Raw genomic sequence first — 21,244 nt, 5'->3', positions numbered from 1 at the left:
GCAGGATATGAGCTGATGTGCTTGTATGAGTTAGAAAGGCATATATTATAAAGAAATTCAAAATAAAAAAGCCAATTACACATCTTCCAAAATGTATTTGTTATGGGTGTCAATAAATAGAATGAATACGATTACACATAACTAATTACTTTGGAATTTTATGAAACAGACATGTTCACAGCTTAGCGAAACAGTGTGTTGTAGCATACTTTATGTAAACTTTTTAGAGAAAGAAGTATTCTCCCTTGTTGTCCCCTGTGACCTGCTGGTGAGGGAGTGCGCTCGCATTAGAGGTGAGAAGTATGTGGGCGTTCAAAGAGCAAAGCATGATGGGTGTTTTGCAGGGATGGTACTTGGCAGAACTGCCACAACCAGACATTTTGTCTTTAATGTTATCTCAGTACTTAGTAGACTACCAAGGTCACCTGCCAGCACATGCAAAGTGACAAACTGGTCCTGACCTCGTGTTAAAATGGTTGGTGTAGTTTTGCAATAGTTAGTCTCTTTAACTTCTTACCACCATAGCTTAGCAGGACTTTGAGGATATTATTAGAATTTTTATTTACTTTTATATAATAAAATTAGTAATGCACTTGTCCTGTATTTAAGAATAACAATTAAGAGTGACAAACGCTGCCAGATGGAAATTTCTTCAGGTAAATTTTGCTGTCACAGTTGGATCCCTGAGACCCATTCATTTTTTTGTGTTCATATAAACCAGCCATCTGAACTCACTGCTGTAGCAACAGCGCAAACAGCTGTAGGAGGCGTTTCTATTTCTGGTATTAAAATCGCTTGTGCAAAGGGTGACTTGGATATGCAGCATGCAGATGAGGCAGCTTTGCCACTGATGTAAGGTAGCATAATTATGAAATTTAAGTTTTTGCATGATGCTACTGTGCCTGACGTTACACAACCATTCAGAGGGTCATTGTTAGTCGCCATTAGCTTCCCCTTGTCACCCCCGATTACATAACCGTCTCCTTGGTTACCGGTCCCTGGATTTTTTGCGGGTTATGTGGGGTGACAGGCTCTGATATGGCACACTGCTAGAGTTCAAGCAAGTGCAAGTGTAATGTCTTTCAAACACATGTAGAATTAAATTACGTTCAATTACGTTGTTTTTTCTTTTAAATAATTATTTATGGCATGGGGAATTTTTTGTAAACCCATGTAAGAAAAATTTTTAAAAAAATCACAACCTTATAGTAGCAAGTGTAAGTCTTCTGTTCTATAGCAACAGTTTTAACAATGCTTGCACCCGTATAACACAGTGCGGTAATAACTTTTTTTCACTGTCATGAATTTCCACAAATCTCATCACAAAATAATATTCACAAAATGTGGGCACAAAGGTTTTTGTTTTGTGAATTAAAATTTTATTTTCAAACGTTCATTCACTAAGCATAGTAATAATATGTATAACATAAAGAAGGTGGTGCTATCTCAAGCTATCCTTATACTGAGGAATTAGGTAGGACATGTTAAAATATGCAAGTCCAAGGCATATTATGATTTAAAACGTTCTGATTACCTCAATGTAACTAGGCCTTTTGAAAACCTTAATGTATTACATAATGTGCAATGCTGCTTGAGCCATTACTGCATACTTTTTATTACTGATTATTTTTACTTTCTTTTTATTTATATTCATAAATGTGTGTCTGTCTCTCTGTGCACTTAATGTATGTCTTACCTGTCTTTCCCTCTGTGCAGTTGTAGCATTAATAAAGTTTCTGATTCTGATGCTAAACCTTTAGAAGTATTGTTCCTAGTAGGCACCTGCAAAATGTGTTTTTTTTATGTCTTCACTTGAATATAAATACAAGCCCTTTCCCCCACACACACATTCATATAAAGACCTCAACAGAAACTTTCAATGTGCTTTTCTTCCAAAATCCTATTAAAGCCCTGTATCACTTGCATGTTGACTTAATGCTACATTTGTTCACATTGCCAAACAATCGTCTTGTTTTTATAGTAAGTCTCTTTAATTTCTTACCACTTAGCCAATTAAAAGAATGGCCTTAGTTGTTCTTTTTGTCTGACAACTATTAATAAAAAATAATCCACTTAGTGTGAAAAATGTGAGTAAATGAGACATCAGTTACATTAAGCAGACATATATTTTTCTAGGAAATTGCCATGTAATGACATTCAAAGCATTAAGCAGTGAGCATGAATAATGAAACTTTCCAACATCATAAAATTATGATAAAACCTCCTGTGAAGAGTGAAATTGTGAAGAGTGCTTTTGTCCTCCATCATTCATTTAGCATGGTATAATTTGCTTTGCAAATTCCTTCATGCTTTAAAAAAAGTCTTTTTCTTTTCCTACATTCTAAATCCAAACACACAAATTATGCACAAAATAATATGTTAATTGTGGCAAATTGCTAAGACAAATTATGCTTTAATAACTTTCCTCCCCTCTCAGCTCACCGAATGCCTATTGCATTTCACAGCTAATTATTCTGTTCAGATTCCCTCCTGTATTCCAGTACTTCTCTTTAACCCCAGGCATTTTAAATCATGCTTCTACGAAAGACTAAATATTTTAAAGACATCTGACCACAGCCATTCTCATTATAAAGCTCCACAAACGTGATCTGCGCAACTCTCAAACTTTACTCATGCTCATAGCTCCCCAGCTCCTGACAGCTAGTATTGATGCTTCTGAATATTTCACATAACATTTAATAAATCACATTCTACAGCTCACGTTCAGTGGGGCCAAAGTGTTTGAGCGACAAGGCTTCCTGAGTAAAGAGCCAGCTCCTAAGAACATGGTGTTGCCAGTGAGAGGCTGAGCTGGCCTGAAGGGTGGCCCATAGAACACAGGCTTGTCGGGGGATGAGGGACTTGTTTTAGTCGGGGATTTAATTGACTGAGACGGAGCTGGGGGTGGGCTACAACCCGCTGGCTCAAATGACACCCTTTGTTTCCACTCCAATGGTGGCTCTGGTAGAGACCTGCGGTGTGCCGCGGATGTCACCCTGGAGGCAATGGTCTGTGGAAGCTTCTGGAATGTAAAGACATCATCCACCAGGCCAAGGGGACTCTTGGCTGCAGCTTCCCACGGATATGGTGACTTTGTGGGCTTCTCTACCCAAGAGGTGTGCCTCTCCAGTGGAGTGCGGGATGAGTTGACTGTCGGGGAGACCAGGGAGGAATTGGATATGGTGGACATTGACCTTTGGGGAAGACAGAGAGAACGGCTTCTTCCAAGCACCTGAGAAAAAGTGGCAAAGGGGTGGGGGTAAAAATATTACATCAGGTTGACAACTGTGTTCAAAAACTTGTGATTTCACATCCTGCATATAGATGCTAATGTTGCTTAAACAAACTCACATATACCATGTTCATCCTCATTTGTGGCATTAGACCTTCAAGTTTCCAAGTTTGTTCCCATGGAACACCCTGATTCATTTTTTTTAATTCTAAGTCTATGTCAACTTTGGCAAATATGACCTTTAATACTCATGGTAACACCACAATGTCTGACCTTACCAAGAGACACTGATAAACTTCACATGACTGTAAAGGGGTAGTTTTGTGTCTGTTTAGTGTCTGCTGCCATCATCTGGTCTCTCTGAGCAAGTTCTCCAGAGCTGAAGAAACAAATATGACTCAAAAGTGCAGGAAAAATTGGAAAGGCATTATGAGGAGATCAGTCCTGCCAGCAGCGCAAAAGAGATATCCAACTGCTCCTGCAAATATTCGTCTTAGGAACTTAGGAAGTGCTAAGGGTTTTAGGCACTGTGCACATTCCAGCTCGTTCATGATTCATATTACGGCAACAGTGCGTGCCAGCCACACATAATCTGATGGAAAGCTGTCGAGTCAAATGTCATCTGTCTGGAAACCACACAGCCATAAATCTCATATCTGATGCACTCTCCAGTAAACACTTGTTTACTGGATGTGCAGAGCATTAATTATGCGTATTCGTATTTGTAGGACAGAAAAATGATCTGTATTAAGAAAAACATTTACAAGAAGTAAATCTGAGGAAGATTGGGCTGTTTGTGATAAATTGCCTGTCAATAATAGGTACTGTAAAGCCCAAATCTATTTTAAATATATTCCGTTAAACAGCTGAATACTTATTGGGGTTGATATTCAGTAACTGTGCAAACTCTGTGGCCAGTCATGGCCTGGATTTGGATTTGAGCACCAGAGTTCAAGATTTATCAGTCAATTTAATCAGTTTTGTGTTTTTTGGAGCATTTGTGGATGATTTTGGCAACATTGAAACATGAATTTTGTGATTTGAACTTGTGTCGGCAGACACAGGTTTAAATCATTTTCTTTATGTTTCACAGGCATTCTGCATAATTCACATTTCCATTCTTTTCTAGGGAAAAAAATTTAATCAGGTAGAAATACCCACCATGCTCACACAAGCAGTGTCTATTTGATTCTATGCTTCTATTCTATTCTATTCTATTTTTTTAAATACATAAATACTTATATGTAAATGCGTGGTAGTAGCCTAGTGGGTAACACACTCGTCTATGAACCAGAAGACCCAGGTTCAAATCCCACTTACTACCATTGTGTCCCTGAGCAAGACACTTAACCCTAAATTGCTCCAGGGGGGGACTGTCCCTGTAACTACTGATTGTAAGTCGCTCTGGATAAGGGCATCTGATAAATGCCTTAAATGTAAATGTAATGTAAAAATTCACTATTTGTCCCAATACCATATTCAGATTTGGCTCCACCCCTAGTAAATTCTGTGATTACATAACACCCAGGGTTTGATGAGGCTGTCCATTAAGAACTGATGTCGGCTTGTCAGTAGGGGTGAATGAGGGCCACTTATCAGCACTTACCTTCATTACATGGTACTCAAGCTCCAAGCAGGTGATGATCCTATCAGGTTGCTAAGCAGAGTTGGCAATTTAATGGGGATTGCATATTTGAAACATGAAGGTTCTGAGTTATACTTAGAAATGGGCAAACTGGGGTAAACCAAGCTCTATGTGAGTTTGGACTGTAGTGAGAAAAGAATATCTTGCTGTGACATAGTGCTACCTAAATAGCCTGCATGATCTGACACTCCCATGTTCCTGTTGATCCTGAAATAACACTAACCCTACCCAAGCCCCCAACTGTAAAGCCTTAGAGCAATGGTGTTACTGCAGACTGAACTGCAGCCTCAAGATCATTTATAAGAATTGAAGGTTTTTGTTCCTTCTCCTGTTTAAATGTTTTTTTGCAAGCCTTTAAGTATCCTACACCTTAAGTATAATTAAGCAATTGTACTAAAAGTACAAAACTCTCATTGTACCACACAACGTGCTCCATGACATGAGTGAAATGGCTACCAAGTATCACATCTTGTGGAAAAATGAAATTAAGTTTGAGAAAATTGATGAGGGGAAATAAGAAGAGTGCAGAGACAAATTCCAGTGTCTGGAACCACAGAGGAAGAAAGATTCAGAAAAGAAGAGACAGAGAGCCGAACAATGCATTTAATGGCAGAGGAAGAGCAACATTCAAATGAGAAAATAATGGTGTGTATTTATACATGCATGCTGACAAAGATTGTTGAAAAAATGACTTCTCCATTATGTAATGTAGGTTTATTTGGGCCATTTTACACAAGGGCCATTCAAATTAATAGGTATGTGTGACTTCTGTTGTTATCATAAGCATTTCTGACCTTTCTGTTTTGAATTTCCAGTTCCAAAAACATTAGTTTCAAAATGTATCTTACTATAGGAAAAGTACACAATGAAATCAATCAGGTTGGTTTACAGGTGACAAACAGTATTTCACAAAATCTGGAGAATTTAAGATCTAAATCTGTTTAGGTAAAAAACATTTACCCCAAGATCTACAATTGTGTAGTGGTGAGGCATAATTGTGTAGAAGATTCTGAAAGGCTTAAAGTGCCTGTGTAGAAGATTCAGAAAGGCTTAAAGTGCCAGTAATGAAATACTATCACAGCACAAACAGTTGGAATGAGAATAGGAAACAGTAAGAGACAGTTCATAAAGATAGAACATATAGAACAACTCAACTCGTAATACCAACTGACAAAGAAACTGTGAATTTTCAATTGCAGTGATTAATACCTGAAAGTGTAATCTGTCAATGGTGTATTTTCCAGATCTTTGATTATGTGACTTATATGATAATATGATGGCAAATATTCCCATCATTGGTTGGTCGAAATATTTAACCCGATCTTGTTTTGAAATGGAAGTCCAACAGTCTATTTTAGGCTGGGCCAAAATGGCTGACATTGATTCATGCGCTCTTACATTCTCTTGACAGGTTTATGAGCATGCATATTCAAAAAACACATTATAACGTCCTCTGAATCTGAGCATTTGATTCTGCTACTGAATTTATTCAACCTTCAAGGCACCTGCCTATATGTTCTGGTCGAACATTTCTTAGGTATAATAATAATAATATATATTTATGTATGTTAAATCATATATTTGACTGTACCTTTACAGAAATCATATTCAATTTATATATGAGTTATCAGTAAGACCATTCATTTCATCATTACAAAAACTCCTATTTGACCTCTGTGAAACAGTCAAAAAAAATAATTATTTTGCTACACCCAGTAGGACAGGGTGAGGTAAAATACTTTGTTGAACACCTAAAGATCAGATGCTGAGCTAGAAGACCTAAATATCAAACTTTTCTTCTTTCTTTCTGCCAAACCCTATTCAATGCTGTCATTGCTTAGTCTTTCTGTTTCATTGACATATCATGTCCATATAACTGTTTAATTTAGTGTTGCATAGCTACAGGCTTCCACTGCTTGCTGCCTACTGATGTTTTTTTAGCTGAAAACCTAGGTTTAGGGGCCACCGGTAAAGCATTTTTAGAGCTGAAAGGCGTTGCAGAAATGGGTGATTTATGGGCATTAGCACCAGATTTGCCACTTGAGTGGTGAATGTTAGCAAGTGATGGGCAAGAGTTGGACAGAAGTTTGCTGCCAAGATCATCATGCGCAGAAGGTGACTGTGACTCATTCAGCAGGTTAGATTCTCGGACAAATGGGTATGGGACACTTACCGGTGGATTGGATTTAACTGGTGAAGATGGTTTGACTGGAAGTTGGGATGGGCTGTACATGGGAGAATGGGGGTAGGCAAAGCCCTGAATGGTGGATTCAGGAGGAGGAACAGGGGACGCTTTGGGACTGGGACCCATCCCCTCAGGCGACGCGTTGTACATAAAGAGAGAGGAGTCCAACTGATATGGCTGATGTTTCATTACATCCAGAGTGTTGAGATGTTTGGGAGCTGTTTTCGGTTTGTCATTCTTTGCTTTGGACTTGATTTTTGGGCTGGTTGCAGGTGGCTGCTTAACAGCTCCTGGAGGATAGGATGGGGAAAGTATAGGATTATAGGATGTCGGAGGAGGGGCACGGATATTTGATGAGAGTTTCCAGGTGCTTGGGAGAGAAGGGGTGGGAGAGTTGGACTTAGATTTGTTGGCCTGAACTGTTTCATCATCCACCACAAACCTTTCCATACGCGCATGCCTCCGGGCAAACAGTTCTGCACCTTTACCCTTGAATTTTGGCCCGTCAGATGATGGGCACATACTAGCATCAGAGGCGTTCCCCCTGAAAGAAGGTGATGGAACTTTGGGTGCATGGAAGTAGGAGCTCCCGCGCTGAGGTGGAGGGCATGAAGCTACAGAACTGGCATCAGTGTGAGGTTTCATCCATGGGGTCTTTGGTTGTGCACGGGCTGGCATACTCACAGGGACTCGCTGCTGTTCAGAGATCCATGGAGGCTGTGATGAAAGCTGTGGACGTTTCTGAGTCAAGGGCTGTGAGGGAGTCCAGGTTTCAGGTGCTGGCTGCGGTCCTGATACCCAGGGTTGTTGTGGTGGCACTTTTTTGGGTATTCCTGCAGGACTAGGGGAAGAGACTGGCATTGGGCTACGAGGGGCTTGATTTTGTGAAGAACTTCCTGCAGACCAAGGTGGGCAGGATGGATTAATAGTTGGTTTGGGTGCCACTGGTGGAGGTATCTTGTGTTTCACTCTTGGGGCTTGCATGAAGTTGCATGCTTCAGCACCTAGACTAAGGTAGTCTTCTTCAGGGCCAGACTCAATGAATGACCTCCGATCACCTTTGCTCTCAAGCTGGGGATTTCTATCCCCCTTTAGAGCTTCATTTGTGCTTGAGGGTGTCTTTACACCTCTTCTTTTTGAATCAGGTAGGATCCCAGTTTTAATGGCTGGGACAGCAATACGTTCGTCCCGTGAAGCAATTATGTCCCCAGTTGGAGACCAAACATGAGGGCTTGTGTTAACAGGAACAGGGACCTTAAAAATGTTTTCAGGTTTCTTTGGAGTTGGACTAGAGACACTGTGAATAGCTAAAAATGGGGCAGGAACTTTGTTTTGGCCACCCAAGAATGGTTTAGCGGTTCTGTTGGAGACAAGGGCTTTGGACATGATATCCACACCATTCATCGCATTAGTAGATTGTAGATATGCCTGCTGCTGATATTGCTGCTGTTGGTAAAGCTGTTGCTGTTCCTGGTACTGTGGTTGCTGTAGATTCTCCTTATCCTGCTTGGCATTGGTATCCATGTAGGCCTGACTGTTATAGCTTTCCTCTGTGGGAAAGGACTTTGTGATATCTGGCATGGAATCAAGGACCCCCTCCACAGGAATGCCTTTACGTCTCATTTCCTCATGTTCTGCAGCAATTTCGTCCATCCGCTTACGTCGCTGGGCAAACATTAGAACCCCTTTACCTTTGGTTTGTGGAAGTCGATCCATTTCGATCCAATTAAATGTTGACTGTATTCCAATTTGTCTGGTATCCCACTTGCAGTTAAATCTCAAAGCAGGTTTGTGGTCTTGTACTTCCACAGAGTAGCCTCCGTCAAGTTCAGAGTCACTACTTGCTGACTAAGTAATTCTGATTTATGCCCTCTGCTGTAGCCGTTATAATGTTCGCTCTTTTTAATGTTTCTCTTGTTGTCAAGTTCAAGTTCAACTCCAGTTCAGTAGCTAACAAGTGTGTCCTTTTCGGCTCTTTGGCAATGCTTGTTGAACATCAACACCCCTCGGTTCCTGGGGTTTGTTGCGGCTGTCAGGAGCAAAGCAATGCATTTACATTTAGACTTGGCCTCTTTTTGTTGCTTCTCTGATTGGCTCTCAGTCCATCTTAGCCCTACATTTGGCAGGGGTGGAGGGGAGCAAAAGAGAAAAAAGCAAACCCTTGGTGAGAGGGAGCAAGACAGAGAGAAAATTCTTTCCATGACTTATAAACATTTACGGAGTGACAGAAAAAAACGTAATTCATATTTAGAGGGTGGTAGCTGTTCTTTTAATGACTGTATTTCTTAACCTCTCAACATGTAAAAATTATCTAGATAGTGCTTAGCTCAATGCATGTCGACTACTGATTATTTATGTTTTTTTACATCACATATATCACGTCAAAGAATAATTTTTCTGAAAACCTTCTGAAAAGGTATGAGGGACAAAATCCACTGTTCTAACTATTCCTTTCTATTGTCTTTGTACAAAAAAGTGAGCAGTGCTATTCCAGAAAAACTGTGTTTTACAGCCAGCTGTTAAAAAGTGCAACCATCTTTATGCACCTGCAACACTAATATCAGCACAATACCAACACAGCCAGAGCCGGCAGGCAAATAATTACCTGTGTAATCTTAAAATATGCATTCAGCACAAACACATTTAATACCTGAAAATCCAGATGATCTACCGATCTAAAATCAGATGGACTGGGAGAGAACGTAATGCCTTCCATATTTTGCTGCACTTAAAAACAGATGGCATTCAGACGTAGCTGCACGTTTGGAAAGCGCCTTTTTTTTAATGCCAACGACTATCTCTGAGGAGAAGCACATGAAAATAAATTAAATGAAATCAGCCGGGGGTCCTTCCACTAAGCTGAGGATTTATCCTTGTCAAGCTGAAGGGAAGCTGAGGTGCAGATCACCTTTCCGACTCGCTCAAAGCTTCTGGAGAGGGATCGGGTGACTGGCCAGTGGCGACACATGCTGGTGTCTGTCAAAGCGCCTCTTTCTGCTAGCCACTCTCATGAGTTGGCACAGATTTCAGTTTGTAGGGCAACTAATAGGGGATTTGTGGATGTTTGTGCCCATCTAACACATGTTCACTGAAGGAGCAAGATGGGCCAATAACATTTTTTTTTTAATATTCACAATCTTTAATTATCAGGGAGCACAATTCTCTACAATACAGGATATTTAGGAACAGCACACATTTTTCATGGATTTGGTGTATAATCCAGCATGCAAAAAAGTATGCAAAGACAAAAGATCTTTTATAGATACAGAATGTCTATATATTTTGTTTTTAATAATATGAGATGTATAGTTATATATAACCTGTTGCACAGAGAGAGGGGAGCAACTTACGCGAATGCCTTGCTCAGTGTCTGCTGGCTCTGCAGCGATCTCCCTCTCTCTCCGAGTCCCAGTCCTCTGCCGCCTCAGCACCCCGACCAAGAATACCGAAGGATATGCAAGCAGGAGGTGCCTGTATTCACCCTCCTCCTTCATTCCTTCCACCTCCTGCTCCTCCTTCATGATCTTCCTCTTGAGGAGCCACCTCACTGCTGAGCAGGTGCTCCTTCCTGGGTAGAAACAGGGCCATCACCTGTCCAGAAGAGGTGGAGGAGTAAGATAGGTTACCTGAATGTTGACCTAGAGGACTGGAATCATAGGGTCGGTCAGGGGATGGGGACGTCCCAGTGCACCCTGAGTATAGGGGAGAGCAATGATTCAATGACAGATTCCACATCACCATTCAGATCCCTGCAGGAAAGGGATCTTCTGAACTGTCCCCAATCACTGCCTGTTTTATGGTCCATGTTGACCTTTTGGTTTTGAAATCCTTTATTTGACCCAGGGGTATCAGTATCAGTTGGTCTTGTGAGTTGGGCAGTGGTGCCCAACCAGGTGTCTTGATCTGGGCTATCTCGGTCCTCCAGAAGAGTTTCCATTGCCTTGAGTCAGATGTGTTTGGGCCTGGAAGGGACAGGTTGCTTCAACTGAGGCTGAGTTCAAAGGACTCTGAAGAGAACATAATAGCTTTTCCTCATTTTAACCCAAACTAAGACCCCATCTACATTTTTTTGACATTTTTTTTTCTAAAACAGGTTTTCAGTTTCGAAAAAAACTCTCACAGCGTTATCTGAAATGTTGTCATCCAGGAAGAGATGGGCAGTGGTGGCCTAGCGGTTAAGGAAGCGGCCCCATAATCAGAAGGTTGTCGGTTCGAATCCTTATCTGCCAAGGTGCCACTGAGGTGCCACTGAGCAAAGCACCGTCCCCACACACTGCTCCCCGGGCACCTATCATGGCTGCCCACAACTCACTCAGGGTGATGGGTTAAATGTATAGGACAAATTTCACTGTGTGCATCGTCTGTTGTGCTGCTGTGTATCACATGTGACAATCACTTCACTTACACTTTCGAGATGCAGTGAATGACCCAAACTGTTCAATGGCTCGCCACACCTGTAAGTGGTACTGTAACTCCCCGGTCTCACCCAGTGCCCTCTAGTTGTTTCACTTCTAGTTCTCCTCTGCAGAGTGTTAAATAGCCCGAACATGTCTTTCTTCTCCAGCCTTGTCTGTTCATTAGAAATGTGAAATTAGAAGGATTTCTTGTAGTTGCTTGTTGAGGTTTGGCAGTACAACCATGATTGTGTTATTGTTGTATGTATAATGCAATTGGGGTTATAGGTCAGTTTGGAGGTCATACTAATATGTCAATATTTTTACAAAAGAAAATCCGCTTTTGCCATCCACAAGTGGAAAAAAATTCATTCTGGAACCCGAAAATAACCGTTCTGGCTTCCCTGAAACACCAGATACTGCAATGATTTGCTTCAGCCATGTCAATTTAAGACTATCAGCAAAACCGTGGAAAATAGATGAACAGGCATTTATCTCTGAGTGAAAGCACAGTCCTTCGTGTACTTTCATACACTGGATGGTAGAGCTCATTCCTCTCCCTCAATAGGGAAAGCAGCACCTAGCACTGGCCATTTCTCTGAACATACTCACACTCTACATGGAATGGTATTCACTGTTTAGTTCTGCATGTGCTGGTGTCCAAGAGTTGTCGAAGAAAAAAAAAAAACACACACAATCAGGTGTCTGTTTCCATGGCTGGATTCATGCGGCCTGCTGTATTTCCTTGGTGGAGTCGATCCAGCTTTCATGTGCACCACCAAGAGTGTTGGCATTTCCATTTAAGTACTCTTGGCAAAGACAAGAAGGCAAGAAGGAAGATGATTAAGATGTGACATTCTTGCCTATGACTGTGCACACTAAAAAATGATTTGTTGGGTTTACTTAAATTATGCTATTTGAAACTAAGGCAGGCAAATAGAAGGGTCCTATTTGCCTGCCTTCATTTCAAATAGCATAATTTAAATGTGTGGAAATAGGTGTCATAATTTAATAATAATTTAAATTAACCCTACATATATTTTTTTTTGAGTGCAAGTGAATATATTGATATACTTCATTTGCAATGTGAAATTGCTCACACTATCTTCAGCTCTCTGACAAATATTTTTTAAATGCATTTTATGTGCAACAAGGCCAAAACAAATAAAAACACACATTTGTATAGAATGGAATGCCTTCAAAGCATGACTCGAAACACATGCTCATAAATGTATAAATACGCTTATATGGTCATTTCTGCTTTTATTTATTTATTTATTTATTTATTTTGACAGAAATGAAACATCTATATCTGTCTTTGACTTGCAGTGACCCATGACCTTCATGTGGCAGAGTTTCAAGCTTGTTCGCTGGCATTCAGAGGATGCCATATCTCATGGTGACACAGTTTCTTTGATATTCAACTCTGCTCAACCCCGCCCCACACGTCTTGGTGTTGTGCCAGTCCTCTTTCAGATCTCATCCACTGACTCCACCTGGTGACAAATCGTTCCTGGATTCAACAGTGAAGACAGACATTTTGGCTGGTTTATATTTGCAGTTCTATTAAACTGCTTATTAGATCAATCAGTCAGACAAGGGCATGTTTTTTTTGTCGGAAAAAAACACTGATATGATTCTATTATATTTGCTGAAATATTGCTTCTGTGGCATCTGTTTTTATTCTGATGCATTTTTGGTAATTGGCAAGCTGCAGCACTGCTATCCAAAATGTCTTTGTTTATACCACAGGACTTCAGGACCAAAGTTTGTTGGTCACTTGTGAATGTGAGTCAGAAAATAGTGTGACCTTGATAAAATGGTAATGGACTGTTAGTTTCCACAATGAAATCTTTGCTGTACCTTGGTGTTTTTACAGCACATTTTGAGACCAGACATACACAAGATCCCTTCCCGAGACCATAAGCGAATGGGGGCATCAGTTGGCAACATGGGGGTGGTATTCCCTGAGAAGGAACATGGAAAGAAATTACATATCAAGCCCAGTGTGCTGCATCCCAGCAGAGGTGGACAAAGCACTCACATTCATTACTTAAGTAAATGTACAGATACCAGTGGTGAAACTTTACTCCGCTACAAGGGAAAGATGTACAGTCAAAAAATACTTAAGTGTAAAAAGTACTTTTTCATTCACTGCAAATTTGTATTATTGGCAGAACACATACAATACATAATTCTAGCTTATAGAGCCTGTAGAGACAAAAAGGAGTAATCTGTTTGTTTTTAATTGCACCACAACACACCCCAATGAAACAGCATGGCAGGTGATCTGAGAGAATGTACATGCATCACCCATATAGCACCATCTACCAGGTATGGTCTGCGTGTTGGCATGCAGCAATACATTTACCCAACTTTACAACACAGGTGCCAAAAGTAGTCAAAGATAACAGCTCATACAACATTATATTCATGTCAGCAAAACTCAATATATACATGCTAACCTAAAAAATTACATTTGGTGGCCACACGTTAATGTGATTTCTATCTAACAGTCGGAAAACTTCATTGCAAACTTTCACTTGTAGCTAATAAAAGCTTTTATATCTCAATATGTTTGTGCTGGTTGGACGATTTTTGGCAGACATAGTATGTACTTAGTACTTAAAACTAGATTAATCACTGTCTTTGTCTTTGTCTTTGTCTTTGTTCATCGTTCATCGTTCATCGTTCATTGTTCATCGTTCATCGTTCATCGTCTCGCTTTGCAAAAATGCAATACCAGTGTTAAACTAAAAGTAACAGTCTACGACAGACATTTACATTTACCAGACGCCCTTATCCAAAATCGGACAAAGGGACAGTCCCCCTGGAGCAATTTAGGGTTAAGTGTCTTGCTCAGGGATGGTAGTAAGTGGGATTTGGACCCGGGTCTTCTGGTTCATAGGCAAGTGTGTTACTCACTAGGCTACTACCAGCCTGATGTGAGGCGCTGATTGCTATTTGGTTTATCCCCGGGTGGCAGTCTTTTTACATTTTCCCATCTGATGATTTGTTCATGATTGAGCAAGGTCAAAATATGTTCCAATACTGACAGGCAAAACTGTGAAAAGAGCATGCCAGACAAAAAATCATATTTCAACATGTACCATGGAGCTATATCTGACAAATTTAACAAGGGAGTGAATCAGCGGGAATGGACGGGTGCTGAAGCCTGATTTTAATACATCACAATTATTTTTGTGATTAGACTCCAGCCTCTGGAGCCTCTGGAGACCCATAATCAGAAGACCTGTAATCGAATCCCGAACCACTGAGGTGCCACAAAGCACCGTCCCCACACACTGCTCCACGGGCACCTGTCATGGCTGCCCAATGCTCACCAAGGGTTAAAGCAAAGGACAAATTATGTTGTGTCACCGTGTGCTGCACTGCTGTGTTTCACAATAACAATCACTTCACTTTTTTTTGACTGGAAGAACAACATTTTTTTAAGCATTTATTATTTTATTAAAATAAAGTTCAATGTAACAGTAGCATTGTTCAAATGTACATAGTAATGACATATTCTTAAAAGAACAGCCTCTGTGTACACTTTCTAACCTGTTGCATGCCATCAAATCACTGCCAAAGAACACAAGCATGACGTTTGATCACCATTCTATGGTTCAGATGGCTAAATCAAATATGTGCATTGATTTCATCATATTATCATCCTGCAATACAAGAAAAAAACAATTTAATACTTAATATAAGATAGTGTATCAATATGATGTTTTTTGTGCTTCTAAGATCTATACCTTTTGGCAGCATTCAATAAATTCATCCACAGTCACTACACAATCTTGGTTTTTGTCCATTTTCTATGGGAGAGAAAGATGGAATTAAAAAAGAAAATTAATTTAGCAAGGAACTGTAAAATGGTACTAAATATAGCAATTATCATATAGCTATTATCAATTTCAGTTTATTGTTTCCAATTAATGAATTAAAATGTCATGCAAAAAATTACTTGAAAAAAAGTCTCCACGTGCTGCTTCAGTGTCACATCTTTGACATTTGGATTTATTGACTTTCCCATCATGTCATAAATAGCTTTCATGACATCCAGCATCTCCTGAAATGTTCAATCCACACATCACATCACAAAAACATCCAAGCTAAATATAAATAGAACTGTAAATATAACTATATCAGACCTCTTTAGTTATAAATCCATCTTTGTTGATGTCATACAAATTAAACGTCCATGAAAGCTTGTCCTCCACAGGACCCCGCAGTAAAACAGAGAGACCCATGATGAAGTCCTGCAGTCCACATTGATAAGACGTATTTAATGTAAGGTGTGAATGAACACCTTCCAAAATGATTTTATGTTTCAACACAAGAGGGCAGCAGAACAGTTTAAGACAGACACAGTCCTGAAAATGTAACTAAAGATGGGTGAGCAGAACAAACTGATGGCTAATCTACTATATTGTTTCTGCTTGGTGGAAACTGTGCTCTGGGTGGATAACCTTACCTCAAAAGTGACCAACCCACTTTGGTTTCTATCAAATGCAATGAAGAGATAATGAGCATATTTCGTAACATCTGAAAGGGGTGAGAGACAAGAAACATAAAACTGTGAGCGAACTGCATTCATTTTATATTGTGATGGTCCCTGAGCCACTACAGATTTCAGGATTCAGGATTATATCAAAATAAATAATGGATCCAGATTACTAACCTCCCTGGGGGAAGAAACTTGCATACACGGTTTTGAAAGTGTCTTCGTTCAAAAGGCCGCTGGGACAATCCTGGGGGAGGGGAGGGCACACAGAAGTGTAGCTCATTCTTAAAATGCAGCAAAATAATTTATGGATATGCTTAAAGTGAGAAAGACTGTACATTCTTGAAGCCTCTGTAGAGCATCTGCAGCTCTCTCCTGGTGAAGAGGGTCAGGGCCTCCAGCTGCTCGATGGTCTCAGGTCTGTGCTGGATGGGGACCTCTACCTGTTCATCATCGACGCTTTCTGAAACACAAAAAACGCCCAAAAGACAAAATCAACAGCATGGCCAAAGAATGTGAATATCATCTACAAATTACATTACATCTTAATTACATTTAATTACAGGAAATGTTCCTTTGTGTATATCTCACAAGCTGAGCGATATGTATTACATCAGTTCACAGCAGCTTGAGTTTCTTTGTTCAACGACTAATGAAGTGACACTGAGACAATAACACCAGTTTGTCATTACAGTGCAGACAATGGGAAAGTGACACCCCTGCCATCTGTCAATACTGCCTTCCACTGAAGCTGCTACTCTTCCGGAAAGCATTTCCACTGGCAGTCCTGCCACACGCGGGCGTGTATGGGGTGTGGTGCGCAGTAAAAAAAAAAAACATTTTCAGGGCAGTAGTGGTTGATAGTGCTCTGATGTTTAAAATCTGCACACACACACACTCACACAAACTTGTCCTTCCAAGTAAATAAACCTGACCATTGTTCATAACACTGACTGCTATTTACTGTGCAAAAAAAAAAAATGTGATTGTCACATGGTGCATACAGTGAAATTTGTCCTCTGCATTTAACCCATCACCCTGAGTGAGCAGTGGGCAGCCATGACAGGCGCCCGGGGAGCAGTGCGTGGGGACGGTGCTTTGCTCAGTGGCACCTTGGCGGATCGGGATTCGAACCGGCAACCTCCTGATTACGGGGCCGCTTCCTTAACCGCTAGGCCACCACTGCCCTTTTTAAAAAAAAAATTTTATTTATTTTATTTTATTTATGGTTTGTCATGTATAGGAATATAGATGGAATGGCATATAGTGTCAAATTGCCCTAATATCATTGTAAATGTATGTAATACACCAATAAAATAAGGCATTATTATTAGTTAATATCTATTGTTAATAATGAAATAATAGCTATTGTTTTCTATTACCATCAGGTAATATTTAAACTTTCCTTACATTTTATTCAAATTCTATATATAGAGTACAGGCCAACAGTTTGGACACACCTTCTCATTCAAAATGTTTTCTTTCTCACTCACCTGATTAGATATCCACTCCAACACCTCTTTTGATCAGGTAACTGAATCGGTTTCGCCCGAGGGCTATCACCATTCATGGCATCCAAAACCACTAACCCACTTTCCACTCCTTGCTAATGACAGTCAGTGAAGCTCAGAGGCAGGCAGGGCAGGGGCCAGAGGTAACACAAGGGCAGCCACAGGTATTACAAAAAAGGTGATCAATATATGAGCCCTTCAGTATCATGCATTTGAATGAATAAGTGATCTCAGCATTATTCCTTTAAAAGGGACTAATAATCTGTATGTGCTGAGGAATTATTTAAGGCCTGTATACTGGATGTCAAATGATTGTGTACTTGACCTTGGTTTGTAGGGTGTGCATCGCTGTGGCTCTAATCTTCAGTCTCCGAATCACATTTACACTCAAGGTTTGCTACAATCACACCATGAATGTATTTCCTGAATTATATAGATTTAATTTTTACAATCACACATGGACTCTCATCTAATAGAATGTCGACTCTGAGAATAAGCTTTAAATGGCAGAATATTTGTGAGTATTGTAAGATTGGCCGTCGCAGGACCATGTTTTTGTTTTGCATAGCGACCGTCTACAAGAAGATATGTGACATTCCTGTGCCAATAGTTGTGCGTGAAGATTCAACACCTCTATTTTACATGCCTTTTGTCTGACGGCAACGTGTGAAGTGTCAGCTGTCAGTACCGCCCACCCTCTTTGTCTTCCCCAGATGTGAGGCACCGGGGGCATGACATCAGAAACAACAGGTTCTGATTGGTCAGTGACAACTTCCTGTAGGCCAGTGACAATTTTCAGTAGGCCAGTGACCACTTCCTGTAGGCCAGGGGTATAAAGGTCTGCTTACATGTGGAAAAGAGACTGAGCTTCCTTGCTCAGGGGAGTCTTTTTCTCTTCTCCCATTTTTTTCTCATGGTTTTTCGCTATGCAAAACAAAAGCATGGTCCTGCGACGGCCAATCTTACAGTATTAATGCATCTTATTTAATTTCTTTAACCAGATCTTCAACCTAAGATCAATTCAAAGAAGTAATTAAATAATGAGTTGATCTGAGAGTTATGGTGAAATCTGAATCGTATTGCTTTCAATGAGAGTAACAGTAGAAAGACAGAAGCTGTGAATCTTTCCAACTTCCTAACCAGAAAACTGAAAACAAACCCCACACTGGACATGTCAGAGACAAACCAAGAACCGATAGCCCCAGCAGCCTTGGTAGCATCCCTCTCAGGTTACCCCATACGACGAGAGTCACAGCCAAGGGAGGTCCAGCAGCGTCACTCTTTCAAGAGACCTCGGCTCTAAATGTCACGGCACATGTGTCAGGGTGTCCGCAGCTCCAGTTACCTTACCTCTGTTCCAGATTTGTCGACCTGTGTGTAGGGGACTGTACTTCAATACCGCTGCAAAAATGGCAGTTTCACCTTTCAAAGTCCTGGTTTGTGTCAACGCTGTCACTTTGTCATCGAATGAATCGTGCAAGATGTAATTTCACACTCTGAAATTTCGACAGAAGTGGTTTTAAAAGTAACCCATTCACAAGAGCGTTACTCCCGAGTGTACAATATTATTAAACTGAGCCCTTACATTTCAGTCGAGGCTAAAAGGCAGGGAGGCCGTACAATTTCTTTCCATAGTTAAAATGATGCTCTGGGGAGAGGAGAGCCACATTTACCTGATTCCTGTCATCTGCATGCTCCTCAGAAAAAAAACGTATATGCCATAGTGCTTAACACTCCATTGTTCAGTATACTAGTGCATGTCTTTTGTATGTGTTTTTTTCCTAGTCTATGTATTGTGGGAATCATATATTTTGTGTACAGTGACTAAAACCACAATAATGTGTTTTCAACGACTTTCAATTTTTAAAAAATCTTGATAGTCACAAGATATTTGAATGATAAATAATGAACAGCTAGACGAAATGTAAACCAAGATCCATTATTAATCAGAAATGTCCAGTTAGTAACCACCCCTGGTACCAGCAGAGCACTTACCATTTTGGTAAATCTGTACTACTCCATTTTAACCCTGCAGACCAAGCTTTTGGCCGCACGTGAATGATATATATTAGTGTGCACTGCCCTCTGTAGTGTATGCACTATGAAAAAGTTTAGTCTGAGTGTATGAAAACAGTTACACTTTTACAAAAAAATTTACTCACTAAAGACTGACCATGAGCTATAATTTGATCACATTTTGCTGACAAAGTGTGTGTCTTCAAAATAATGGCAATTATTTAAATGATACCTGTTTCAGTAAAAAAAAAAAAAGTAATTAAACTAGTCTAAATGGGTAGAAGAGGGCTACAGCGCAAACACAATGGACACCGCTAGTTATGCGCAGAATAGAAGTGGTTGGGGAGTATTGGTTAGTCCTTGAAGGTCACCAGTAACCCCTCTCCTCTGATCCGAAGTGGCGGATCATAAGCTTGTAACTCGAGCTGCCCCGCTTCATTATATATTTACCGTATGGCTACAGATACAGCATACCTTTCTGCCACAGTCCAGATGTCTCCCTGAGGAAATGATGACAGACTGATGGCAGATTATGGCGTGTGTCTGTGTGTTGCAGACAATCGGATGCCGTATTCCCCAGATGGAAATATTCCTTTATTTTGTATATATGGTTGGGCATTGTTTGAATGTTAGATAAATATCATTTTCCTGATGTGGAGCCAGCGTTGGCAATAACCAAATACAAATCAAGGGCTGAGAACCAGAGGCGTCTAATTTAATATTTAGATAGCTCTGAAATTAATCAGAATGGGGAGTAAATTTCAGCCAATAAAACCACTCTGGTTCTCACCATTCCAATTTGTACATGTCTGAATTGCTATCTGCCTTTTTTTTTTTTATTAAAGGTGGCCAAACATTTTGTCACGTGCTGCTGTCAACAGGTAACTATTTTAACCTCTGACCCCGCACAGAGAAATAATGAACGCAATGTAAATTGTTGCTTGCATTAAAATGTACATATGTAAAAGTACATATGAAACTGGAAACTCCAAACTAATCGACACAAATGCAACTTAATATTAGTTACATAGAGATCTCGTCAACCTTATAATAAGAATAATAGCATGAAAGTTGATTTAATTAAAACAGACAAAATCCTGACCTGAGCTGAGAGTTCCAGTGACGAACTGGAGGAGATGCTGGGCAAATTTGAACAGCTGGCGCTTACAGCTCTTCCTCCTGATGCACATCTTCATCCACGAGTAACCACAGCATTATCTATTTCACATAAACTCAGCTGAGGACACCGCATCCCCACACGTGGGCGACGGAAGGTTCACCTCAAAAACGCCAGGGGGCGCTGTGGCTCACGGACAAAAACTCCAAAGCCTTGTGTTGGTGTTGTGATGAACCTGCCAGTGGTTGTTTTGACCCAAATACTTTGTCTAACTGTTTTACATTGTAGAGAACTGCAAATTAAAACTTCATGCAATATATTAAAAAAAAAAAAAGAACTGTAAGAATGCCAAAATGTTTCATATTTTCTAATCAGTCCTGAAAGAGTTCCTATACTGAGCACATCTTGACTGCTTTGCCTGGTGATGTTAATCCTCCCATAAAGCTGATTATGCCTCTTATTTTGATGATGGTGCAACAGTGAACAGTGATGAACACAACCACGCTGAACTGCTGCGCACTGCGCAAGGTACATGCAACCCTGCAACATACTGCAATGGTGCCTTATAAATACACATGTCCTTTGCAAATTCCAATTCATGAGTTATATTTGATGACATTTTCATTTTTTC

At 40.3% G+C, this 21,244-nt stretch overlaps 2 protein-coding genes across 2 annotated transcripts; both read right to left on the bottom strand.

Annotated features, from left to right (window-relative positions):
* Positions 1–5,466: 5,466 nt before the first annotated feature.
* On the bottom strand, positions 5,467–9,059 carry synpo2b (synaptopodin 2b). Its single transcript, XM_028975790.1, has 2 exons — positions 9,018–9,059; positions 5,467–8,910 (listed from the first exon to the last, which is right to left on the bottom strand). The coding sequence occupies exons 1-2, from the start codon at positions 9,057–9,059 to the stop codon at positions 6,763–6,765; spliced, it is 2,190 nt and encodes a 729-aa protein (XP_028831623.1). The 3' UTR covers positions 5,467–6,762.
* A 6,026-nt stretch (positions 9,060–15,085) lies between these two features.
* Positions 15,086–20,722, bottom strand: kcnip4b (potassium voltage-gated channel interacting protein 4b). Its single transcript, XM_028978516.1, has 8 exons — positions 20,599–20,722; positions 16,308–16,432; positions 16,147–16,216; positions 15,940–16,010; positions 15,617–15,724; positions 15,430–15,534; positions 15,218–15,280; positions 15,086–15,133 (listed from the first exon to the last, which is right to left on the bottom strand). Exons 1-8 carry the CDS (start codon positions 20,690–20,692, stop codon positions 15,086–15,088), a joined length of 684 nt encoding a protein of 227 aa, XP_028834349.1. The 5' UTR covers positions 20,693–20,722.
* Between the last annotated feature and the right edge of the window lie 522 nt (positions 20,723–21,244).

This window comes from Denticeps clupeoides, chromosome 4, assembly GCF_900700375.1.
Source record: "Denticeps clupeoides chromosome 4, fDenClu1.1, whole genome shotgun sequence".
Lineage (NCBI taxonomy): Eukaryota > Metazoa > Chordata > Actinopteri > Clupeiformes > Denticipitidae > Denticeps > Denticeps clupeoides.
This window is presented reverse-complemented; position numbering and strand designations above follow the sequence as displayed.

Bases quoted from the DNA above. Each gene is read 5' to 3' on its own strand.
- synpo2b (XM_028975790.1), bottom strand. From the start codon at position 9,059: ATGTTCAACAAGCATTGCCAAAGAGCCGAAAAGGACACACTT. The intron at 8,911-9,017 runs GTTAGCTACTGA...AGAATTACTTAG, and splicing joins GAGCCGAAAAGGACACACTT to TCAGCAAGTAGTGACTCTGA.
- kcnip4b (XM_028978516.1), bottom strand. From the start codon at position 20,692: ATGAAGATGTGCATCAGGAGGAAGAGCTGTAAGCGCCAGCTGTTCAAA. The intron at 16,217-16,307 runs GTACAGTCTTTC...CCCCTCCCCCAG, and splicing joins TCTACAGAGGCTTCAAGAAT to GATTGTCCCAGCGGCCTTTT. The intron at 15,134-15,217 runs GTATAGATCTTA...CTTGTATTGCAG, and splicing joins TTATTGAATGCTGCCAAAAG to GATGATAATATGATGAAATC.